The 25,305-nt window shown below is 33.5% G+C and overlaps 4 protein-coding genes across 6 annotated transcripts; 2 read left to right on the forward strand and 2 right to left on the reverse strand.

Annotated features, from left to right (window-relative positions):
- Positions 1–1,012: 1,012 nt before the first annotated feature.
- LOC114738567 (uncharacterized) lies at positions 1,013–5,672 on the reverse strand. The gene is made up of 9 exons (XM_028926631.1): positions 5,538–5,672; positions 5,278–5,389; positions 4,231–4,269; positions 3,545–3,596; positions 2,946–3,041; positions 2,532–2,585; positions 2,378–2,443; positions 1,762–1,840; positions 1,013–1,309 (listed from the first exon to the last, which is right to left on the reverse strand). The coding sequence occupies exons 1-9, from the start codon at positions 5,601–5,603 to the stop codon at positions 1,232–1,234; spliced, it is 642 nt and encodes a 213-aa protein (XP_028782464.1). The 5' UTR covers positions 5,604–5,672; the 3' UTR covers positions 1,013–1,231.
- A 2,640-nt stretch (positions 5,673–8,312) lies between these two features.
- LOC114738853 (probable serine/threonine-protein kinase PBL7) lies at positions 8,313–13,256 on the forward strand. The gene is made up of 10 exons (XM_028926921.1): positions 8,313–8,445; positions 8,743–8,885; positions 9,374–9,468; positions 9,789–9,985; positions 10,409–10,879; positions 11,406–11,554; positions 11,738–11,953; positions 12,454–12,631; positions 12,743–12,756; positions 12,981–13,256. The coding sequence occupies exons 1-10, from the start codon at positions 8,313–8,315 to the stop codon at positions 13,254–13,256; spliced, it is 1,872 nt and encodes a 623-aa protein (XP_028782754.1).
- Positions 13,257–14,173: 917 nt separating this feature from the next.
- LOC114738861 (proline-rich receptor-like protein kinase PERK8) lies at positions 14,174–17,924 on the forward strand. Its single transcript, XM_028926928.1, has 6 exons — positions 14,174–14,195; positions 14,774–15,196; positions 15,733–15,881; positions 16,259–16,486; positions 16,732–16,881; positions 17,793–17,924. The coding sequence occupies exons 1-6, from the start codon at positions 14,174–14,176 to the stop codon at positions 17,922–17,924; spliced, it is 1,104 nt and encodes a 367-aa protein (XP_028782761.1).
- A 1,871-nt stretch (positions 17,925–19,795) lies between these two features.
- On the reverse strand, positions 19,796–24,901 carry LOC114738394 (transcription factor MYB33-like). Of its 3 annotated transcripts, XM_028926450.1 has the most exons (6): positions 24,789–24,901; positions 24,621–24,685; positions 24,325–24,460; positions 23,152–23,543; positions 20,815–21,805; positions 19,796–20,422 (listed from the first exon to the last, which is right to left on the reverse strand). In XM_028926450.1, exons 4-6 carry the CDS (start codon positions 23,506–23,508, stop codon positions 20,112–20,114), a joined length of 1,659 nt encoding a protein of 552 aa, XP_028782283.1. In that variant the 5' UTR covers positions 23,509–23,543; positions 24,325–24,460; positions 24,621–24,685; positions 24,789–24,901; the 3' UTR covers positions 19,796–20,111. The 3 variants fall into 3 exon arrangements, with proteins under 3 accessions (XP_028782283.1, XP_028782273.1, XP_028782290.1); XM_028926440.1 differs by lacking the exon at positions 24,621–24,685; XM_028926457.1 differs by having other exon boundaries at positions 23,152–23,533; positions 24,621–24,901.
- Positions 24,902–25,305: the final 404 nt, after the last annotated feature.

Raw genomic sequence — 25,305 nt, forward strand, 5'->3', positions numbered from 1 at the left:
ATTTTTATTTTGATCCTAAATATAAGACTCTTATTTACTTTGTCTCTCATTTTTTTTTTTAAAAGATAATCCTTTAATAATTAGTTTTAGATATCAAACTTGATTAGTAAAGATATTTTAGGAAAAATAATACTTATTCATTGTAAATAACTAACTTAATTAAGTTTCTTAATCTCTCCAATTAGTCAACTGGATTTTATAATTAGATGCGGAAGTAGTATCATTTTACTTTTTAACGAATAGAATATTTTGTAATTTGGGATTAGTATAGTAAAAGGACAAATAAAACGGAAGACAGGGGGATATAAAAATTGGTTCTTTTTAAAATTAATTAATAATTATGAAGTAGGAAAAACTAGCTGTTAACCCTACTCTATTTTTAACTGCGTTGTTGACAACCAAATGTATTATAAATCTATAATTGAGTTGACTCTGATAAAGAGTTAGTAAAGAGTTAACTCATAATATGCAAAATCATGAGTTTGAATTCTATTTCCGATGTGAGGATTTTGTTGATAAGTGATTTGTAAGTACTTCTATAAACATTCTGAGTAGATATGTCTTGATTGTGATGAACTTCCGAAGCCTAATTCAGCTAAAAATTTGCTTATTAAAAAAAAACTACATTTTAAATCAAACACTGAATAAAGTTAACTAAGATTGTGTAACTTGTAACTTTTTTTTTACCTTAAATGTTAATTATTTGGTTTTAATCTTAATGCACCCAAATATCTATTTCCCTTTCTCGCAAGAGACTTCTCACATTTTCCCCCTTTTAAAGCTGCATGGAATCTTATCATCCTAGTTTTTTGGTTTTTGGACAAACTTAAAGTTAATAGGAGCCGATTTCTCACAATTTACGAGACAACATCCAAATTCAACATTAAAGTACTCTCCAGCCTTTATCCCTCGTCATGATATCCTCATGTAGCTTTCATAATATCATATGTTTTGCTAAAAATATTTTTTTTTTTCACTTCATATTTTTAATTAACTGAGAGACTTCTTAAGAAGTATTGCAAGGGATTAATTATAATTTTTTCCATACATTAGGGACCAAAAAAGCTCCTTGACAAAAATTAAGGAGCATAACAGTTTCAGAAATTTTAAGAAAGATGCCAAGGAAGAAGGACTGAGAGATGACTGTAACATACTTAAATACAAATGCGTAGGTGATATAAGTTAAGTGGCTCTAATCAGATATATGCTCTGGTGAGCCGCAGAGACAGCATCATGCCCAAAGCAATGTGATCACCAAAAAGACGACAATGGCCAGCCCAAAACAAAATGTCACGATTGCCATGAACGCCTGCAGATTGTAAAAGAATTTGGATAGTTTAGATTGGACTGAGGAATTTTATCGATTAAACTCTGTATGATTTGCCCTATTATTTTAATACCCAAACAAATAATTTCTTTTCAATTTCACCGTTGCAGAAGTGTGAAAATGATACTATAATATTGATGGATGGTGGGATGAGATCAAGAAGCTAACTATCGAAATGGAAGGACCAACCCATTAATATATTCCATAAGCAATGTAACTAATTGATGGATGCTCGGTGTGACGCCCCAAAAGTTGGTTATCAAGGTAGAATAACCATGTCAGTTAAATAACCATAAAGCATCGCCCAATCCCATACTACTCAATTGAATACTTCCCACATCCCATACTATCTTCGTCTGAAGATCAAATATACTATAGGATTGAAACAAAATCATAAAACAAAGGACAGGGGGAAAAATAGTTCAGGAGATTACCTTTCCCTGAGACTCAAAGTGGAACTTGTCAGTAAACCATGATAACCCTCTGTCTACAAAAGGCGCCAATGCTAAAGCTCTGTATCAGAAAACACTCAATTGTATGAAATGGCGATGATTATACTCATCTCTTAAGTTTATGCGTAGCACAATTTACAAAAGGGCATTTTGCAATTATTCTCAGAAACACAGTCAACAGCCATCATCAAGATGTGCATCGAATTGGGAAGGACTAGACTTGGGTAAAGTTTCTTAAATGTTGATTATCAAATTCCCTAATAAAATCCTATCATGGCACTTCAGTGTACAATATTCATTCCATAAGAAATATCATCCACATGCCAAAATTTCATAACCTAACCTAACAGCAAACACTTAAAATGTGCACGCATGTTTTTTTTCCAATTAGAAGAACTTCCATGCTGCTACTCAAACAATCTAGATGATTGCTTCCATTCCAGTAAAAAACTTGAAAGGAAATTGCCATCAACAATAGGAGTTGTAACCTATGAAAAACAGTGACCAAAGTTTTTTAAAAAGCTCTAGACTGACTTAAAACCACAAGAGAGATAATTACGAAATTAGTTGTGTTGAAGATTTCAAGAAGGCAGCTTACCCTCCAGCTCTTACAAGTTTCGTCACTTGGCTACCAGCCCAGACCATGGCCATCACTTTGAGAAATCTAGACATGGGTAAAAAGTTATAGTCCATAATACTGACACACTTAAGAGGAGAAATCATATGAAATACGGTAATATAAATGTTCTTACCGCTCCACAGCTGCAAGATAACCCATCCTTTTAGGTGCTGGAACCACGTAAAGCCTAACAAACAACAAATTCCAAGTTAATATTGGATATAGCATTTTATCCACTGGCATTCAAGGGGTACAAGAATAACCCAATGCATGTTGCCTTAAAAACAAGACATAAATAAGAAGTCAGAAGAACTGAGATTCTTAATACCAACTGATTCGATGCATCAAGGTACGATATACACCTTAGCCTAGGACACTGGGATATCACCACAGAACATGGGCCTGGGCCATAGCCCCATATAAGGCTATTACAATATTAACCCAACTATATATCACATGTACATTTACTGTGTCTTATCAATATAATACAGATTCTTTTACCAAAAAAAAAAAAAGAAAAAAGAAATTCTTACATATGTCCACATACCACACAAAAAGAAATGTCGCGAGGTAGTATGCTGTGTTCAGTAGTCCATAGGAAAGGATGCCAGAAACTCCGTATCTCTTCAGCTTTGTCAGGATCCTGATAGATCAAACAAATGAGAGCTGGCCAAAACTATTTAAGCAAAGAAAACACTTGTCAGAACAAGAAAGCTGCCTCCATCAGTAAGTTACACAGTTTCTTAATGTAAATGATAAGAAACAAGCATGGGAGAGGGAGGGGGGAGATCATAATTTACATACTTGATTTAGTAATGACAGATAAAGGTTTTGATTAGGGTATCATTAGAGCTTTCTTCCTGCATCCTCTATGACATAGAGGAAAAAATATACCTTCATTCCTCCCTTCCTTTGGCCTTCCCTGCAAATTTTTCCATCCCCAACACAAATGATGCATCTGCTTTTCTACTTATTATGCTTATTCCTTAATATTTTATTCATTATTCATCAACTTATTGCACTAAGTTGCTTGTCAAGAAATAATCACACCTTATCAACTTATTATGTAAGATACATAGAGCAGATAAGAAATTGTCTAGCCTCATTAAATTTCTAAAAGAGCAAAACAGGGGGGGTAATACATACTCATTGGCTGTCAGAGACTTCGCTTTCATATTATCTTCTCTTTCTGATGAACCTAAAAATACCCTGTGGTGGTTATGACTTAACACACTTGAAACTTCAAATCGAAACGAGGACCAGACACTACTGTAAATACACAGTCAAACATTTGAAGATAGCTCTATTCAACTCAGTATGTAGGTGAACAGCCTGCACTACAGATGAAAAACAAACTAGAAAGCAAATGAACGAACATATGCATGCGTTTCTACTACTCATTATTTAAGTTGACACCAAGGCGCTTTTTCATATGATAACACATCGCCTGCCCAATGTTCAAACTTCAAAACATTGCTAAATTTCACATTTTTCACAAAATAATAAAAACCAACAATTGGATTATGGATTTCCGTAGCTAGTGATCGATGGTGGCATGTGCAGTGTATGCATTAAGACATATGGCAACTTGTACAATTTAACTAGATGCTCAAGTCTGAATGACAGGATTGGAAATCAAACCCACAACTGTTTGACCAGTAAATAATGTCCTTAATTCAAAATATTACCCAAAAAAAAAAAAAAGAATCAATATATATATATATATATATATATATAAAATCTATGAAGTAGTCGCGCTATTTATTCATATTTAGTTCACATGAAAAGAGCCAAACGATTGCATGCTTCAACGAACATAAGTATTCATATACCTTCATGGTTGCCTGCATCTGATTGCTCATTTGCCTGACCTTACACCAACAAGAAATATGACAATAATCCAATTAATCATCAAAACAGGTAAAATCATAGACATAATTCATTCCACTGGTAAAACATTTAATGAGGAAGAAAGCTTTAAAAAAAAATAATAATAAAGAAACGTTATATTTGCTAATCTTTATCAGAGGATAGTGCAACCAATCTATCTATTACTTTAAGCGCATTTCTGAGAAAAATACAGATCTTTTTTCCCCCCGTATATTGTCATTATAGTTAACAAAATAATCATTTCAAAGAGACTCTTTAACTTTCATTTCAGGGCATCATACCATTGAAGAATCAAGATATGAAACTCTCTAATCAGTCCAGCACGCATAAACTTATATTTTTTTGACAAACTAAACGCAGATAAGAACTAATTTTTTTAACAAAAATATAAGTAGTTGGTATTACAGATGTAGTCATGAACATCAATCCTAAGACTTGTTGTTTCAGAACATCATTTTCAAATCCCCTGCTGCCCCTTCATCATTGTAGGTACATTTCCCTGTTTTTCTATTATCACTCTCCATTACCAAATAATACTACATTTGACTATTATCCCAAATTCAAACAAACATCTTCCAAGGTTTTTTTTAGTACAAATTGCGATTTGAATCAGCAATCGCAGTGATAGTGGTAAGCAACTGTTACATCGCATACTTTTTCTTTTGGGTATACACACTGGTGTAGTTATTCCAAAGAATTTCTACCCAAGAAGTTCGCTTGGGGTTAGCTCACTAAACGAGTTCCGATTTAGTCGATATTCAGAAAAATAAGACAGTATAAACAAATTCTACAGTAAAATTAACTTAAGGAGGCATTTTAAGGCAAGAATTGCCATAAGGAACAAGCAGCAGATTTTCCGATACTGAATTCTAATTCTAATAAACAAATGAATCAAAATCACACGCACACATACAAAATCAATTATGAAAACACATCAAGAAAAGGATAAGTAAAAAAAAAAAAAACAGTCGAATATCATGATACATTACTCAAACTGTCGCCGCTGTTAGCCAAGCAAGGCCTTCTATGGAGGCTGTGATGCAAACGGGTATTACTCCGCTTAGCAAAGTAACCGCGCACAAGTACGCCATCATGGATGCCCTTGGACCCAAATTCGCGCATATATACACAAAAATGATCAGAACAAGAGGATGAAATCCACAGAAAATGAAACGATAAACAAAATCTCATTGATAAGAAGCTTTTAAAAAAAGGGGGGGGGGATTGTTAGGCTTTAAAGAACTAATACCAGAGAATGGGGACGTGAAGGGGGTATCCATATAGAGTGGTGAACAAGTTTGACAGTAAGAGACATTGGAAGAGAGATTCGCGTGAGGAATCCCAAGCAGAAGAGTGCGTTGTTCAGCTTCAGCGACGAAACGAGGATGACAACTCACAAACTCTGCAAGCGAAAATCAATTTTTGATCCTTGTAGTTTACGTTGATTTTTTTGGCAACAAACTCACTAAACTCAATCGTTTAACTTTTCGAAATTTAGCCCCCTCACATTTATTGAATTTTAAGTGAATCCCTGCGCTAGCAATGTTAGTAATACTACCTCTATTTTTTAATATAAAACTTAGTTATTGATTCAATTTGATTCTCGATACAAAACTAAAATTCACTATCTTTTATATTTATATATTTTGCCTCTAAATAATCCTAATGGTGATTATACATGTTAAGGAGTTTTCATTAAATGATAGTTCTAATGTACATAATTAATATAGGTAATTTTAAGAAATATAATAGGAAAAATTGCAAAAAAAAGACCTTGGAATTGCAAAAACGCAGATAGAGACTCCTGACAACTTCACTATAGCTTTTGACAATAATATGTCATGAAGTTGTCAAAACCCAAAATGAAGTTGTCAAGGGTCCCTATCTGTGTTTTTGCAATTCTAAAGTCTTTTTTTGCAATTTTCCCAATATAATACACATTATAACAAATAACTAATTTGATTAATTTTCTTAATATCTATAAACTAGTTTTTTAGCTCTTACGTTAAATACCAAAAGTAGTATTAAAAATATGATGGCATGGCAAGCCATTTCATGTTCCATAACTTGGCAGATGCTACAAAAGTAAAATCAAAGCATAAATCAAGTTTTGAGGATGCATATTTGATTCCATGGTACTATCAGCCATGCATCATGACACAGACAAGGACTTACCATGCATGAGGATTCAAACCATTCAAAAAACAAAAAAAAAAAGAAGAAGCAAGAGATCCGAATGATTAGTCCTTTAGTTCTATATATAAATAAGAGAAAAAGGTTTTTTTTATCCTATTTATAAATCATATTATTAAGTTTTTAAAATGAATGTATTGTTTTGCCTCTCATATAGATAGTGTATATATTAAATATAAACAAAGTTGAAATGGTGTTATATTTGAAAATATAATTAATGCATTTAAATTTTTTTATATTTTATACTAAAAATGTCTCACAAATAAAAAGAGAGAAGTATATGATAAATACTCCATACTAGACTGAGCAGGGGAAAAAAATGATAGCATAAGAGCATAAATGTGGTTTCAAGTGGTCAAGCCAAGCGTCCATAAGACCATTGGGCTGTCCCATCTTAGATACCAATTGTTTGATTACAACTTCAAGTTCATCGAGTTAAAGATTAGTAAAATCATTATTAAAAAATTAAAATTAAAATAGTCGACATAACAATATTTAAAGCACTTGCATGAAACAGCATCTGGTTAGAATAATTTATTTGCTTTAAATCAATTATATTAAGATCAGAAAAAGCCACTTTGTTTTATTCTTCTTGTCTCCATTTCCATTTAGCATATTCAGCAACTACACTTAATCTTAATTATGTCCTGCAAAGCTTGAATCATACACACACAGACACACACACACATATAGATGCATAAATATGTGTATGGATGTATTTATTTATTATGATAATGAGCTACTGGTTTGGCCAAAACAATTGATAAAATATTTATATTTGTTTCTTTCAATCTAAACAAGTCATAGCATCTCATGCAACCAATGATTTTTTTTCAAGCAGATCTAAAAATCAAACATTAATAATTAATAGGCCTGGCTTATTTGACTAGATAGGCCTAACAACAGGTTAGGTTTAAAATAAACTAGACCATAAGCCCTTGATAAGGGTTATTCTACTATCACCTCTAAAAGGAGTATGACCTCTTAAATATGAAGTGATAGCTTTGAGTATGTGAATCATAAGATATTTTTGAGAGAACTACTCATATTTGAGGTTGACAATGCTCTAACATAACTTCAGTAATACTAGAAATTACATATTGTCACATGAAAAAATATTGTGCATGAGAAGCTTTTTCTGTTTTTTTTTTTTGGGCAACATATGATGACCTCCAGCTGTACTGACAATTATAGTATTCTTTTAAAGTCCATTACCAAAAAAAACCGCCCCAGAGACAGTATAAAAAATTAATAAAACTTTGCTTACCAACAATGTCAAACTTCGTTTAAAAGCTTAGGGCTCATCGATGCCTCTCAGATGCCAACAATACCATATTAAAATGGAATCTACAATACATGAAAGCAATAGGTGAATATAAAAAAATAATGTAATATTCTGGAAATTGGTTATAAAATCTCCATCTTCTTCTTCACACAGTCATATTCTCACATTGAATATCCGAATATACTGCCATCTATCTCTTGAGAAGCTCCTATTGGTTCATCACTACCCTTTTACTTTTCTTCACTGTTTTGTTTTGAGACTTTTTGGAATATGTGTGTGTCTCTCTTTTAAGCTTTCTTTAACTTTTTTTTTTAATTACTTTTGCTGCTAATCAGTTCTTTCCTTCATATATAGATCATTTATCAGAAACACAAAGAAACTTGAGGGGAAAACATATATGGAAGTGAAAGAAAATGCCATTATGATTGAAGTGTAATATGAACTAATAATCATTCATTTGTATTTAAAATAAGACCCTGGGGAGAGGGAGTCAATAATATCAAAGAAAAATTTGAGAGGAATACTTCAACCCAGATTTTAAAAGAAATGTCCTTAGAGTCTCAGAGGGTAGTGGTGATCCAGGATGCTTCAAGAGATGTGAGTACAAGTGCAATAAAGAAGGTTCTAAAAAAGCTAGCTCTAAAACCTGGAGATGAACTCACAATTCTTGCTATATTTGGTATGTCTCATAGAACGAGAATATTTTTTCTGAAAATGGAAAGGAGTCAAAAGGGCTCAATAGTGAAATAGGGACTTTACTGTTCTGTTGCTTAGCACCACACATCATGATGCTGCACAGAAGATCCTGATAGAATCTTAAAATGTAAATGCGAGTTAAATATTAAGTTACTTTCTTAGGAAGAATAAATTATAATTTAATAGTATTAGAGTCATCTGCATCATAAGCTATTATTACCGTCTGATATTTCTGGATTCCTAAGTCCCAAGTCCTTGTTATTTTCCTTTTGCCCATCAGGGAACAAAATCGTCAAGATGGATTCAAGATCATTTATTGCAACAGATGGGGAAAATCTTCAAGAGGAACTTGGCAAGATAAAGGAAGAATATCATAACAGACCACAAGTCATGAAACTTTCTGAGTATTGTCAAGCAAAAAATGTGAGTTCAGTCCAATATAATTTCATAACTTGTATCAAGTAACTAACTGAAGAGTCACACTAGAGTATTGGACACTTCAAATAGGTCTACAGATTGCAAAGGGATTTCATGAACTTCAACATAATGATTTTTATACCTGTAAGTATGATGACATGTATCACCCCTTAAGTGTTTGCTTCAGTTTCTCCAACAGAAAAGTAAATCCCAGACATTTTTTTACAATTATCCATAAGTTATGCTTTTATTGTAAGAATCTGATACTAATAATTACTCCATGTTGAAGATAGGATAGGTCTCAATTGTGGGGAAGCTCTCCTAGCATAGTCCCCCCCCCCCCATCCACAATGCTTGAATTTGAAACCTTGTTTAGAAGATATGAGTTCTTAACTACTCAACATAAGTATCCTTTTTTTCTGGATACTAACTCTTGTTTATTGTCTTTCACTGTAATGGCTGGTGAAATCACTCTTGGCTATGGTGCATCTCAGCTTGTTTTCCAGATAGAAGTTCTTGCATACCCTTCTCAAGATGTTACTTGTAATGCTGTCAATATGTTTAGGGCTACGTGCTTGATACTTGACAGGTCAGCCTCTATATCTTTTCCTTAGCCTGCAAAAGCAAAACCAATTAACTTTATGTTTTGATAGATTTGCATAAGTAGGCTACGCTTTTGAGTTCAAGGTGATCTTTGACATATGAATGACTGGTCTGGATTTTTCATCTTTCTTACCTTGTTCTCTTAATTTTTCCCTGAACTACCATTTGCTCATTCATAATGTTGGAATAGACATATCAGGCTCGAGCAAATTACATCTAACTTTATAATGTTATGAATTGCATAACTTAATACTTCCTGCTGATATAAACTGTCTTCTTGTCTGGGAAAATTTTATCTTAATGCAGACATATGAACAAAGATAAGAGGCACTTCATGGACAACCTCGCTTGTGGTATTTATAGGATAAGGAATCGCTATAGCATTCAAATGCTCAGAAAGCCAAAACTAACAGAGAACAGCAAATCATTTGCTGAAAGATCAGATCACGTGAGAAATATGGAAGTGACACCAGGAAGCTCAGAGGCAGAATTTTCTCATAAGAGTAAGTCTATTCTTTTGCCATAATATTATTGACTATAAAATATCCAAGTATATGTGCCACTGTTAGAGATTATGATACAAATATTTATAGTGATGCACTTAAAGACTTCAGTTTTCAGTCATGATACAATTTCCCCTCCAATCTTTTATGATTACTTAAGTCAACGTAAATTTTACATTCTTTAAGCCGCATGGTTGAGGCAAAGTAATATCTATAAATTATGAAACTCCATATCACGGCCATCATGACCATTTTAGGTCCTATTGTCCCATTTAGTCAGTGAGTGAAAGGTTTGGAATAACTTTTTATGAAATCATAGAACTTCATCCAAATATTCATACTTTGTGGTGTATAATGAAGTATCAATTAAGATTTTTGACCAATAAACAGTACATTAAAGATAATCTATGGTGAATCAAACAGGAACTAGATCATCATCAAGCGAGAATCTCATGGAAACAGGAGTTTCAATTCTTCAATTTGAGAGTAAAGAGAAAGGACAAACAGAAGAACCTCAATTTGAGATGAAAGAAGAGCTCACAGAACCACTATGTTCAGTGTGCAAGAACAAAAGACCAAAACCTGGATGTATGAGAGACTTCAGTTACTCTGAGCTTTACACAGCCACAAAGGGATTTTCCCAGAAGAATTTTCTATCAGAAGGTGGATTTGGATCAGTGTACAAAGGGCAGTTAGATGGAACGGAAATTGCTGTTAAACAACACAAATGTGCTAGCCCTCAAGGGGAAAAAGAATTTAAGTCAGAGGTCAATCTACTACGCAAAACAAGACACGAGAATGTAGTCATGCTGTTGGGGTCATGCTCTGAGGGAAACAATAGGCTTCTTGTTTATGAATATGCATGCAATGGTTCACTGGATCAACACCTATCTCGTAAGATTAATAGGCTTAATTTTAGAGTAACCTGTCATTATGATACTTAAAAGATGCCTATCCCACCAGTCTAGTCTTCAAAAGATAATTACCAACAAATCAATATAAACATTTTGAAAAGTACACCAGTTATATGCTTAAAAGAGTTACTTTATTTTCATTACTGTCCATGAGGATCAACTCACATCAGCATGGAACATTACTGTTTTATGTGGATGGTTAATTGGAAGAAAATTAAATTTAAAATGCCATTTTTTTTTGGTCGCTAACCTTCAAAATATGTTTCTAACAATTCATTTCAGAGCTTTGTGGCCAACTTTGTTGACATGAGGTTATCAGAACTCATGGCAAGTTTTGATGTAATTTTTGAAGAGTTTTGGACAGACTTGATGGTGATTATCTTCTGAAAAATACAGTAGAATAAGCATCTTTCAAAGACCAGAATGACAGTTTACCATTAAATTGAGAGCTTTCACATGCTCTTGATATGGCTCATTAAAGACTAACTTCAGCCAAATTGATGCAGAACACTCTCGAGCTCCACTTAGATGGGAAGATAGGATTAAAGTAGCTACTGGATCTGCCAAGGGCTTACTATACTTGCATGAGAATAACATCATACATAGAGATATGAGAACAAACAATATCCTCTTAACACATGATCATCAACCACTGGTAAGAAAGCATGCATCTATTATCACTAAGATAATGGTTGCAAAGACTTCACTTCTTGTGATGAAGATAATGAGATAGAAAAACTTAAATGATAGTGGTTAAAAAGCACTCTAAGCTAATTGAGTTTGTTCTTCACCAAAAATCACTTAACTCGTTTTCTTTGCTTCTTAATGGACATACTAGCTGGGAGACTTTGGTTTGGCAAGAAGTCAACATCAAGACTCAATCCAGTCAACAGAGGTTGTTGGGACTTTAGGATATTTGGCTCCAGAATATGCAGAATATGGCAAAGTGTCAACTAAGACAGATGTTTATTCTTTTGGGGTAATCCTATTGCAGCTAATAACTGGAATGAAGACCACAGACCAAAGACTTGAAGGCAGAAGTCTTGTGGGATGGGTAAACAACATTAATGCCATTAAGTTTTACTAATTCATATATATTCAATTTTTTGGTACAAATTAAGCTCATAAAAACATCCACACTTTATATGTGCTTGTTTTCTTTGGATTTATTAATCACTTTTTGTTTACTGTAATTTTTACTTGTTAGCACTATGACTAGTTCTTCTTAGTCAAATCTTACAATATAACTGCTGATGCGCATTTAGAGATAACATAATCAAAAAACCAGGAGAGAAGTTTGACCCATATGAACCAAAAGTAATAGTTTAATGGCTCATACTAATTGATAGAGCATAATGGCGTCGTACGATTTATGTAGCCACCCCTACCTAAGGGGATAAGGTTTTTGTTGTTGTTGTTGTATACCAGTCTCTTCCACTCCAAAGAGTGAAAGGAGAATAGAAAGACCAAGATTTTCCATGTTAATACTATGATGTTGTCTCATGTAAATAATGCCTTGGGTTCAGTCTAATGAACTCATCATTGTTGTTGCAGGCAAGACCACTATTAAGAGAGAGGAATTATCCAGATCTAATTGACGAAAGGATCATGAGTTCTCATGATTACCATCAACTATTTTGGATGGTTCGAATTGCAGAGAAATGTCTAAGCAGGGACCCTCACAAGAGATTAAACATGGGTGAGGTAAGTCTTCATTATTCACTAAACCACTGTATAAAAAGAAATGAAATGTATATAATTATCAAATGCAACATTTCAAAATTTTACTCCCATTTACATCATAATGGGGAAAAAAAAGGTATTTTTTCTATGTTAATGCCAGATGATCAAGACATTGTACATGATTTAGAAATCTAAGCATCACAACCATAGAAGTAGATTTAAGGAAGAATTTTCTTGGTCCAAAATATATTCATTGATTGATTTTTTTTCTTCTCATTTTTACCCATAATTAAAACAGGATTCAAATAATATCAGAATAATCCCAGAAATAAAACACTAGTCAGAATTACCAAATTTTGATATACTGAATTATATTGGTTGGATTAATGTGATTACAGGTGGTTGATGTTTTAACTCAAATAGCAGAGGGCAAGATATGTGGGAACATAAAGAGAGATTACTTCCCTGTGAGGTCAGATTCATTATACAGCACATCAGACGAAGGTGAAGAAGAATCATCAGAAGATGAAATAATGAATAATGAAGAAGAGAGTTGCAGTGCCGATTCCAGTAGCAGCGTGAGCCAGATGGGTTTAGGATTCTCTAACCCTCCATCCCCTCCTCCAATGGAAGAGCATGACCAATTAACTATGGACACCCCAAGTGCAGAATGAAAGGATTTCATAATTTCCAGGGATACCATGACAGATATGGAGGCGTAGATAATTGTAATTGGAAAGAAATTTGGAATTTGGATAGTTGACTTCTCCATGAGCACCAAATAGGTGAAATATTTGGAAGAAAGAATCAACTCCACTGCATTACTGGTTTCCCAAAATCCTTTTTTTTTTTCCAAATAAAAAATGTGAATTACGGTCTACCATGAATTTTTTTTTTTTTTTATAACTACTGAGTATTGTCTGCTGCCACTGATAGTGACTTCGTTTGCCATAAAATGTATCCATTCAGTTGTAATAAAATTTCTTCTTTTTTTTATATTATGAAATGTAATAAATACACTCACATATATGCAAATTACAAAATCAACGCCCACATACGTGTCTACTTTGTAATTTTTAATATATTATATAACGTAGATCTTCTGCATACCTAAAAATAAAACATAGTATTTGTAACTTATGAATAACTTGTAAATAATACAACTTTCTACAAAATATATAGATATAAATCACACATTGACATTAATGGACCGTATGATTTCATTATATTTTATGCCAGGAAAATTGTCCCTTTTTATCACATTGTCCACGCCTTTCAAAATAATACCTGTCACCATTGTGAAGCTGTCGATGTCTTCAACTCTCCATTCCTCTACTAAGCCTCTAATATATTAATAAAAACACTCCAAAAATCCCCTTACCTAGGAAGTTGTTTCTATGCTGTGTTTTGTTTGGTTGAGGAACCTTGCTCTAGACTAAGAAAATTAATATTATTTTATAACTTGTTTAACTAAGCTCTACCTAGTGATTTTTAATTGCTTCTATTTAAATTTAGAAGAATAAGGCAGACATAACATTAGTCTGCAAACAGAGAGTACTGTGAATTCTGTGTTCTTCAAGATCAAGCAGAAATGTATCAGGCAAGCATACGAGGTAACAGAATACCTATATGAGAAGTTCTGTTTATTCATCTTTACTAATTAGCAATTAATCCAAATATTATCAAATCATTGCAATTTAGTAATTTGTAAATAACTTCGGATAATTAGGGATTGGAATAGAGATTTCTTGAACTGTTTTATTAGCCCATGTTATGGTTGTTCCGTAGAATAAACAGAGTTAAGCCAAAATCACATAACCAAACTAGAAAATCAATGTCATGTCACATGTGTATTTCTTTCTACGCAAGCACTAGTGCATCAAATCTTATAAAATTTCTTGCGAATTTTTTATCCCATATTGTCATGAAGAACGTGTGAATCTACTTTGATTTAATGGTTATCGTCTCACTATGCTATTCATTAAGTGATATGACATCAATTTACCATGTGTAACAGATGACATAACGTGATGACAGTCATTAAATCAAACTAGATTGACGAAATTTTCTTAATTGAATTAAGAGAAAATACCACATATTATATAGAACAATCCAAATCCATCAAAATGGATGAATTCTTTAAAAATCCTCGTATGGTTTATGTTTCTTTGACCTTGTTGACATCGAAAAGAACAACAAATCGACGGCAACAAACATAAAAACGAAGGATGTGAGGAGACAAGAGAGCAGTTCAAGAACCATACTTGTGGAAGGTGCAAGAACAGAAGGCCTAGAAAAGAACGTAAGAGGGAATTCACATATGCAGAACTTTACGCAGCAACAGATGGGTTTTCTATGAAGAACTTCCTATCAGGAGGAGGTTGTGGTAAAGTGTACAAGGGGCAGCTTCATGGGATAAAGATTGCTGTGAAGAAACACAAAAACATTGAAAGTAACAAGCAAGGGGACAAGGAGTTCAGGTCCGAGGTTGATGCACTCAGCAGAGTGAGACATGAGAATGTTGTTGTCATGTTGGGATCATGCTCTGAAGGAAATCATAGGCTTCTTGTCTATGAATTTGTCTGCAATGGTTCACTCAACCAGCATTTACACCGTAAGACTACAAAAAAAATGTTAACTTTTTGGGTATTGCAAGTAACAATAACTGGTTAATTAGGGACTAATAATATTCACAACTTTTGAATAGTGTGACTTTCTATGTGTATTCATATTGTCTGAAATTATAAATTGTTAATTAAATCAACAATATTAATATCAGTATGTCTTTAAAAATTGGAGGAAGCTACATTATTCACAAGTCAAGAATCGTACGCCTTGTTTTGAGCTCTGTGAAAATATAGAGAGTCAATTCTAAGTACAACATGTGAAAATATAGTCTTGCGCGGATCATGTATTTTAAAGTTTGGCATTACTGTGTTGCCTAAATAATGCGCTTTCTACCTGTATTAAGGTTGTTTGAAATGATGGGTTGTCAAGAAAAAATTGAAAAAAAGTCACACTCTTCACAATTTATGAATAGCTCAGCTCATCTTTGAACTCTAAATGTAATTACAACTTGAAGTTGTTGTTGTGTTGTTCCTTGTTGTTCATCACATATCCCTCACGGAATTTGGGGTTGGAATAATGCAGAACACTGCCGGAGACCTCTGAGTTGGGAGAACAGAATCAAGGTAGCCATTGGAGCAGCAAGAGGATTACTATATTTGCATGACAACAACATCATTCACAGAGACATGACCCCTAACAACATTCTTCTTACTCATGACTTTGAAACATTGGTAATTAATCATATCACTCTCACCTTCACACACACGTGCATACTCCTCTGATACTAAATGTAAGAGTAAGTAAAGGTATGTGATTTTACTTTAAATGTAGGATATCAATTTGTCCCTTACATTTATAATTTTTTCCCCTAAACTCTCTCTATTCGTTATATATGTTAAGAGGGTTTTTCATTAAGAAGTAATTTTCAATGCAAATGATTTTAAGGAGTATTTTAGAAAAACTAACACACATTTTTTACAAATAATTAATTTAACTAATTTTCTTAATCTTTACAAATTAGTTATGTAACTCTTATATCAAGGATCGGAGGGAGTACATGTAAAACTGACAATCTGAAAAATTGATTACCAAAAAAAAAATCAAACAGTTGGGAGATTTTGGGCTGGCAATTACAAGGAAAGAAGAGAAAGAGACGTCATCTGAAGAAGAATGTGTAGGAGGAGATGAGGATTATGCGGCACCAGAATATGTTGAAGACGGGAAATTATCCACAAAAACAGATGTTTACTCTTTTGGGGTGGTTCTCTTACAGCTTATTACTGGCATGAGAACTACTGATAAAAGAAGACTTGGAGAAAGAAGCCTTGTGGAATGGGTCAGTGTTAATTCTTTTTAAAATTCAATATCTTTGTTTTATCCAACAGCAAAACAGGATAGAAGAGAGTACTCAACAAAATTATTGAACGAGACATTCAGGTTAACAATTTGTCCAAAGATTTAGTTGTTAATCTACAGAGTATGATAAGATCATGCTATCCATATAGTTTCATGTTGTTTAACCCCACCCATAATATCTTTGTTTCATTGTTGTGAGTGATTAATTATGAATATGTGAAGCAGGCAAGGCCACTGTTGAGAGAGAGGAAATGTGGTAGTGTGATAGATAAGAGAATGAGGGAAGATCATGACTGCCATCAGTTGTATTGGATGAGTCGTCTTGCCCAGTCTTGTCTCTCTAAAAATCCTCACAAGCGTCTAACTATGGCCCAGGTGAGTCTCCATTTTTTCCTTTTGTCCTTTCCTTTTATTTTTGGGGCAATCATGCATTCATTTACACCCTAATTTTATTTTTCTGATGCATTTAGCAGTCCGATTTTATTTTTTTAAATTTACATCCAGCATGTTAAATGTACCTAAAAAAAATAAGATTAAAGTGTTGGATGTACCCCTGTCCTAATTTTATCTTCAATATACTGTTGTATATGCTGTTAATTTTTTTTTTTACAAAATATGTATATTAAATAGAGGTAAACTTGATAAGTTATTGTATCTTAGAACAAAATTAATACTACCTCCGGTCCTAATTATAAGAGCCAGTTGACTAATTTGAGGAGATTAAGAAAGTAAGTTGAGTTAGTTATTTGTCCTAAATAAATATTGTCTTTCCTAAAATATCCTTGCTAATCAAGTACATTAACTAGAACTATCATTGTTAGAAGGACTACTTTGAGAAAAAAATAAATAAATATGAGAGACAAAGTGGATTGGGATCTTATATTTAGGACTAAAATAAAAGGCAAACAGAGTCTTATATTAAGGATCAGAGATAGTATGATTTAAAATTTTTCTAAGTTCCAGTCAAACATATTACAATTACCTTATAAATCAAATAGTTTATTTGGGAAGAAAGTTAAAAAAAAAAAAAAGTAAAGGTTAAAATTGTCTAAAGCTCACTCTTTTTTTTTTTGTCAGATAGATAGCTTCCTAGTGGCCCCAAAGTTTTTTTAAAAAAAAAAAAATTAGCATTAACTTTAAAAAAGGATATAATGAAGTCAACTGTATTAAAAGATTTTTTTTTTCAAAAGTAAATAAATAACAAAAATATAGTTCGAGAATAAGTGTATTATTCATGATTTTTAATTACTGTAATTTATTATATATTTTTTTTGGGGGAAAAATAGGTGGTGGAAGCCTTGAGTCACATAGCAGAAGGATGCAAATGCAATGACAAGCAGAAGTGTGGTTCCTCTTACCACACAGGTCCATCATCCCTTCTCATCTCTGCTTCTTCTGTGACTCAAACTCAAGGTTGAATCAATCCCCTTCCTTTCCAAAGCCTCCTTCAAGTCGATAATAACATAATTACATTATTAGTATTCTTTAATTTTCAGACAACTAATGATAACTTCGTCTAATAAAATGTGAATGATTGTCTTCATCTTACTTTTATTTTTAAATATTAGAATTGTCATGTAAAATTGACTTTTAATTTTATGAGTTAGGGTTAATGTAAACCCGGATCCAATTTCCCGCTAAGCGGGTGATGAGCACCATCACCGAAACGCAGCGTCCTAATAGTTAAGGAAGAAATCATGGCCATTGAATACATGATAATCCTGGTGATATGCACAAAAGTTTTCAATATGATTATTCTTCAAATATTAATTCTAATATAATACTACCTCCAGTCTCATAAGAGCTAGTTAAAGATTTAATTTGATTATAAATATAAGATCTCAATTAACATTATCTCTCTTTTTTTTTTATAAGGCCATATGGTGATTGAACATGCTAAAAGGGTTTTCATTCTAATACACATGATTAACAAAAATATTTTAATAAATAAAATAATCATTTAATATAAATAATTATCTTAACTAATTTTCTTTAATATTCAAAAATTAATTATCTAACTCTCATATTAATAGAAAGTAGTAATTATTAAAAAAAGATACTAAATTAAGTCCTTGATATAAGAGCTCAATAACTAATTTGGGAAGATTAAAAATATTAGTTAAGTTAGTTAATTGTAAAAAGTGTGTGCTGACTTTTCTAAATTCTCCTATTTAATTATGTGCATCGAAACTATTTTTTAGTAAGAACCCATTATAATCAATATAAGAATATTTTAAATAAAATATTATAAATTTGATAAACAAAATAGATTAAAATCTCATATTTATAAATAAATTTAATCTCTAACAAGTTCTTATATTAAAGATTGGAATTAGTAGTAATTTTTTTTAATGGCAAAAACTTAGAGCTTCCCTTTCCTCAGAAAAAAAAAAAAAAGGGCGTCAAGCATGTTTGATATCATCCAACTTGGGTTAACTTCGAGACAAAAATTTTTCAAAGAAGGTAAACCCCAGACTAACTCATCAATGAAAATATGTATATAAGAAATTATCGTTTTCTTTAATTCTCTTTGGTTATATTAGAAGAGTCTAACCTCCATTTGAAGAATCATTTCTTACACATAGATAAAATTTAACAATATTTACAATAAAAATTTGAATTTTTCAATTTTCAATTTAAGAGTAATAAAGTTTCAAAATACATCAAAGTTCTTTCCACCATAGACTATAACACTAATAAAATGTTGCATTTTACCTGGGCCAAAAAAAAAAAAAAAAAGCAGCCCAGGTTATTTTCCCATTAATTTTTTTTTATACAATTAAATGCTAAGTATATCAATGCTAGATTCAAATCTTAAACCCCACAGGTGATGTTGTCGTTAGAACAACTTTTCGCTAACTATTTTCCCATTAGTTAAAACCAATTTTAACAACTTAAACAGCCTCTTCATTCCAACAATTTCTATAAAATCAACTGTGACATGGCGACCCAAAATTGAGCGGGGCAATTTTATTCTCAATAGTTTAGAAGTTATATAGCTGTTTCTTAATTGAATTTTAATTCAAGTAAAATGTCAGCTCTCCTTTAAATTAATTATATAACGAAATTGAATTAAACACAATTCTGAATATAATGTTTAAAAAAAAACATTTTCCCTTTTGCAAGTTGAGATCCCCCAATAAATTAATAATGAAACTCTCAAATCTCATGAAGAACTTTATTTTCTTAGTTTTGCCAAAAGATGAAATCACATCAAAGTTACAGTTAACAACTTCAACCAGAAAACATAGGCAAATAAACGCGAGAGTTGTTTCCCTAATCACCACGCAGAAGCAATACACCAACATTTCATGTTCAATGTTATTTTACAAATTACTCAGTCAAATGCTTCCAAAACAATTTTTGAGTTCAACCAAGAGTTTCGTTTCATGCCAGTATACAATTACACGCAATACAATGAGAATTCATGAAGCCACAAGCAAATGTATTATCAATGCACAGGTCCCTTAACCTAAGAATCCAATGCAATAAATCACATTCATTCTACCATCTTTCTGAATCAGGAGACACCAAGACCGGACTGACTGACTATGTTTAAAACTCAATGATATGTAATCAACTGCGGGTTTCGATCCGGACAAATCTTACGGAAGATCAGACATTTGGCAAACACCAGGCATGTTATTCCAAGTGCAAGAATCCAAACCCCATACTTGACTAGGTGATGAGATTTCCGCAGATATGTAGTTGTAGTCGGTGGCTACATCATCACCACTGATGAGGGTTGCTATGGAATCGTTCGTGTCGGCATGGTTATTGATTAATGCAGGGGCTTGCTCATACCAATCTGAAGCAAGCAAAGCGTCTGGTTGGGGAATATTCAACATCGACATGTCTTGATCTTCACTATTGGGGGTCAAAGCCTGGTAAGCAGATTCTGATTTCAGAGCCTTTTCTGCAGAAAATTGAGGTTCAGCCCGGTAAATTTTGCAAAAATCAGAAAACCAGTTCAATCCACACACACGGTAAAGGAAAAAAGTGGGAAATACAGCACACATCTGTATAAAAACCAGTAACTGAATTTGCTGCGAGGCCAGATACAACATAGAAAAGAAAATTTATCGTTGGCATTAATCTAGCATTAGAAAAGAAAATGTTTTCAAGATCCTGGCCAGCGCAAGGACACTGCATTATAGTTTATCAGTTATTTGGAGACTGAGACTTTATGAATATACGAGGCAACCAACCAAATAAACTAAATGACAACATCAAGTTCCTGGTCATATCAAGCATGAGTGCATCAAATAGCATGGTTTGTGAGTGTGCAAACTATTCTAAGGTACTAACCATTTAAGGTCTGTGGTTGCAGTTCATCAAATGAATTTCCGTTGGCACTAACAGCAAGACATTCATTCAATATTGAAGTTGCACCAAATGGAGAAACACAGTCTGCATAATCTTCACATTCTGTCTCATACACATACAAAGTGGAACTGTCGGCTCTCTCACCAGGGGTAGCAGTGGATGAATTTGAACTCTTGTCAGAGCAATGGTTCTTTGAACGGCTCAGATTCTTGGACTGATGAAGTAAAGCTTCCAGGAGGCCACTGTTATACGGTGAAGAAGAATCTGACTCCAGTAAACTAGTTGGCAGGGGAGTACCTGTGAAAACATCAGCTGGCTCTAGCAAAGAAGGCGGAGGAGATGCGCCCCAGCTGCCTAAATCAGTTTCTGGATATTGGAGTGAAGGGAGCTCCAGCTTCAAAGCCTCAAAAGTTGGCTTTGAAGTAGAGGAATTGCCATTTGAAAGCGAATGGCTGTAACACAGTGAGTTCTGTGAAGAGGGGCCAGGATCAAGGGGAGAATGGTATCCAATTGATTGCACAATCTTATCATAAGTATAATCTTGAATATGGTGTAAAGGATAAAACCCATTTCTGGCCACATCAGATGAACTAAGGAATGGCATTGTTGAATCATGAAAGCGCTTAAGGTAAGGTAATGTTGATGGCATAAAATTACAATGCTGGGAAGAACCAAGACCTTTCAGCAGGATATTATCAGCAGAAATGTCAGGAATCTCTGGCAAATAAGGAAAGCCTCCCTGATTTGCATTCAGACTGCCAAATAGAGTATCATGTTTCTGATAACTGTTTTCCTGCAGAAAATCATTATGTCCGCTATCTCCAATTTTTCCAGCAGTGCTTCGGCCTTGTTGACTCTCTTTTGATTCTTGCAAACACACTTCAGGAGGATATAGAGGCAAGCCAGCCCGCTGACGCCGCTTTATACGAGTATTCCAGTAGTTCTTTATCTCATTATCAGTACGACCAGGCAGCTAAAAGCAAAAGAAATTAATTTAAAAGGTTAAGAAAATGAATACACACTAAAACTGAAAACTTGTTTGCAGCAGAAACTGATTGTTGTACCATACCTAAAACAATTTAACTGAAAATATTAGGTATTTCAAAACCAAGAAGAAAATATCATATATGAAGATGACATAATAGCCCCATAAATTTGGGGAAGGGGAAGAAATATCATAGGTTGCTAATCAACATAATTAACCCATAAGATGACATTGTTATCTATAAATAACTGAAGTACGCACATAAATGAAAACACGCATGCATATGCTGTGAGAGAGATTTGGTATCAGTTGAAAAGAAATATAACCGACCAAGGATGAAACAGTATCTCAAATTAAAAAAGAGTTTCAGCTAATAGCTTTCCAAAATTACTTGTGCCAATTTTTTTTTAAAATCTTGATATTCAATTTTGTTATTAAATTTAAAACTCCACCAATTTAATATCTGCTTGTTTATTGTAAGTACAATATTTAGAAAGAATTATTGCTATACCATTTGCCAGAACACTAAAACAATTGCAAAATAAAAAGTGAGCACTAGCATATTTTTGTCCGTGTCAAGTATCCCAACTCCCAGAACTCCAACGGCAAAGTGTCATGGGCAGCCTTACTACTATCTTAAAAAGGGAGGGGAAAAAATGTTAAGTGCCACATCGATCTGTCAGGCATGAACCTATAATCATTTCATAATGTACTTCATAAAGTTATCAATTAAAGCAACACATATCAAAGTTTGAGCCTAAAAATATAAATTTCAACTCATTGTATATGCTGCAAAAGAATTTAACGGTTGCCCAGAGATGCATGTCTTCTAAAGCTTCATGCCATGGGGATGATTATAACCCCACGAAGCCAAATAATGACATCCAAAAAATCAACAAAGTATTCAAAGTTCTTGTCTCCATAGAAGTTGTCACAGAAAATTATTGCAGCATAAAATAAACCATCATACAGAATGTGTGAAGTTATTCATTAAGGCATTACAAGATGACAAATAAATTGTGTCAAACCCCATTGGTAAGTCTGGACCTCTACATCAGATATCATACTATAATCATCCATGTGCAGATTTTTGAACCTATCTGTTTTCTAGAATATTCCTATGCTACTTACGTAATCTAGATAACTTCCTCTTTGTCGTTTGGGACAAATAAAAAGAAAGTAATCTATAGAAGTTTCATGCAAAAAGATACAAAAAAGATGTAAGAATAATGACATCATTTATGGAGAACAGAAAACATATTTTCCAAAATTAGAGGGCGAAAAAATGGATGATAACTACACAGTTTGTCAAGACTAATCTATAATATGCTTACATGTGCAGCCATCCGTGCCCATTTGTTTCCCATCTTGGCATGGAGTTCAGCAATCAACCGCTCTTCTTCTGGAGTAAAAGCTCCTTTCTTTAAATTTGGCCTTAGGTGATTTGCCCACCGCAGTCGGCAGCTTTTGCCGCATCGGGACAGACCTGAGTGCTTCTGAACAGCATTCCAGTTCCCTTCCCCATGCTTCTTAACATAGTCCACCAAGATAGCATCTTCAGCAGATGTCCATGGACCTTTCTTCAGAATAACAGCACTGGCACTTCCTCCATTACACTCATCATTCAACTGTGGCCCATTCTGATCACAGGGGAGTTCCCCGTCTTCAATCTCATTGATCATTCGACTCATCCCTTGTACTAGTGTTATGTAATATCTGCCAAAAACTTCAAAACCACACAAACTTAAAAAAGGCAAAAGCAAACCGGAAATAAACCCATACAAGTCCTAATTTTGCCTTCCAAGATACTAAATTTCCTTTTGCTCTTAATTTTTTGGTCGGAGAAGGGGAGCAGACCACATCAAGATGCAGGCAGAATGATATTCAATATTCAGATGATAAAAAAGAAAAAAGAATTACTACAGCCCTCATACGGAAAAGAAAACAAGTGGAAGCATCATAAAAGCCAACCTCCTTTATCCTTTTAAAACTCCTTTTAATAAGTGAAGATGACAGAAGGCAAGTAAAACAGTAAGCATAAGAATTAAATAGCAGAGTTTCTACTTCAGCAAACAATAAAAGTAATTAATGATGACCTCCTGTGATCACGAAAGCACGGATTGTCCAGACCCCTTAAAGAGAAACCAAGTATAACATCATAGAATCAAATTAATTATAATTACCCAATTCGGAAGCAAACAAATAGAGGAAGAACATCCGTATTATAGGAGATGGAAAATAATAGCATCCCAAGACCGATGAAAGTCAAGCATACCCATAAGACAGAATTTATTTTTCCACCGACCCGACAGATGGTGTTTATTACAAAACAGTACACATACGTTTTCAATAACCTGAGTAAATCGCAGTTTCTATATTTAACAAAATAATAGTTTCACTAAGTTTACAAACCGAAATCCCGAGACTCAATAGATCCAAAATCGACAAATTGAATAACAGCCCAAGCATAAAAAGGAAATCGAGGAACAACATAATATGATACCTACCAAGATATCAATATTGAAGCAGCAATTTTCCTTTAACGACGACTTCTTAAGCAAGCAGAGAAACTCAATTAGAGCTGAATTCTCAACCAAAGCTACTCAATGAGCTATGAAATGAGTCGAATACCTAAAATCGATCCTGGACAAGAAATGAAAGAACATTAATAAGACCGCACAAACTACTCGAATTTTATGCAGCAACCACACCAATAAAACGAAAAAGGAGTTACAATGGTAACGAAACTAGTTAAGAAATTGGAAATTAAACAGCGAGAACCCCCGTAAGCGGGAGTACTAACCCTAATCTACGAGATTGCAAGCAGAATTAAAGCTTTTGAGAGATTGTCCAATAGCAGAGCAGAAGCTAACGCGCACGGAAGAACAAGCTGTAAGTGAAACTAAAAACCAGAGACGAAACGGGGAAAATGTCGGAATTATGTGATGTGGATTGAAATTGAGATCCTAACCGTAGCTTCTGGAAGAAGATCCGAGCGAACAGAGACAGAACACGAAGATCCGAAGGCAACACTCACAAGGTGAGTGACAAATGGAGAAAAGCAGAGAGGAGAGAGAAAAAGGGGAAAGAGAGAGAAAAGACGAAGAATTTGCAGAGAGTGGGAGTGGATGTGTGAATGTGAGAATTGAGAAAGAGAAATGGCGAATGAAGAGACGAAGTAGGGGAGAGAAAGCTGGGAAGGTCACCACCACCTTCAGTCTCTGGATTTTATTCATCAAGATCATCAATAATAATAATAATAATAATAATATCATGAAATACACACAAAAAATAAATGTATTTTAATATTATGAATATGATTTATTTATGTATTTTTTTATGAGAATTTTACAATTCAAATATGATGTGAATAAAATACTCTGTCAAAAAAGATCCAGTCATATTTGATATTTTGAATTACATTGTTAGATAAATGTACTTTTATAATGAAGACTAGCTTAGTATGATGTATTCATGTATATTTGTAT

This window comes from Neltuma alba, unplaced genomic scaffold (genome assembly GCF_004799145.2).
Source record: "Neltuma alba isolate B1F8T4 unplaced genomic scaffold, ASM479914v2 tig00002811_pilon, whole genome shotgun sequence".
Taxonomy (NCBI): Eukaryota; Viridiplantae; Streptophyta; class Magnoliopsida; order Fabales; family Fabaceae; genus Neltuma; species Neltuma alba.

What these genes read in the sequence shown, in the direction of transcription:
- LOC114738861 (XM_028926928.1), top strand. Translation starts at nt 14,174, where the DNA reads ATGTATCAGGCAAGCATACGAG. An exon ending in CTCATGACTTTGAAACATTG is followed by an intron (nt 15,882 to 16,258) that starts GTAATTAATCAT and finishes AAAATCAAACAG; the next exon opens with TTGGGAGATTTTGGGCTGGC. An exon ending in AAAGAAGCCTTGTGGAATGG is followed by an intron (nt 16,487 to 16,731) that starts GTCAGTGTTAAT and finishes TATGTGAAGCAG; the next exon opens with GCAAGGCCACTGTTGAGAGA.
- LOC114738853 (XM_028926921.1), top strand. Translation starts at nt 8,313, where the DNA reads ATGTCCTTAGAGTCTCAGAGGGTAGTGGTGATCCAGGATGCTTCAAGA. An exon ending in AGTATTGTCAAGCAAAAAAT is followed by an intron (nt 8,886 to 9,373) that starts GTGAGTTCAGTC and finishes GGTGCATCTCAG; the next exon opens with CTTGTTTTCCAGATAGAAGT. An exon ending in CACATGATCATCAACCACTG is followed by an intron (nt 11,555 to 11,737) that starts GTAAGAAAGCAT and finishes TGGACATACTAG; the next exon opens with CTGGGAGACTTTGGTTTGGC.
- LOC114738567 (XM_028926631.1), bottom strand. Translation starts at nt 5,603, where the DNA reads ATGTCTCTTACTGTCAAACTTGTTCACCACTCTATATGGATACCCCCT. An exon ending in AGATGCAGGCAACCATGAAG is followed by an intron (nt 3,597 to 4,230) that starts GTATATGAATAC and finishes GGGTATTTTTAG; the next exon opens with GTTCATCAGAAAGAGAAGAT. An exon ending in ACTTTGAGTCTCAGGGAAAG is followed by an intron (nt 1,310 to 1,761) that starts GTAATCTCCTGA and finishes TACAATCTGCAG; the next exon opens with GCGTTCATGGCAATCGTGAC.
- LOC114738394 (XM_028926440.1), bottom strand. Translation starts at nt 23,508, where the DNA reads ATGAGTCGAATGATCAATGAGATTGAAGACGGGGAACTCCCCTGTGAT. An exon ending in GGGCACGGATGGCTGCACAT is followed by an intron (nt 21,806 to 23,151) that starts GTAAGCATATTA and finishes TTTTGCTTTTAG; the next exon opens with CTGCCTGGTCGTACTGATAA. An exon ending in GCAACCACAGACCTTAAATG is followed by an intron (nt 20,423 to 20,814) that starts GTTAGTACCTTA and finishes AATTTTCTGCAG; the next exon opens with AAAAGGCTCTGAAATCAGAA.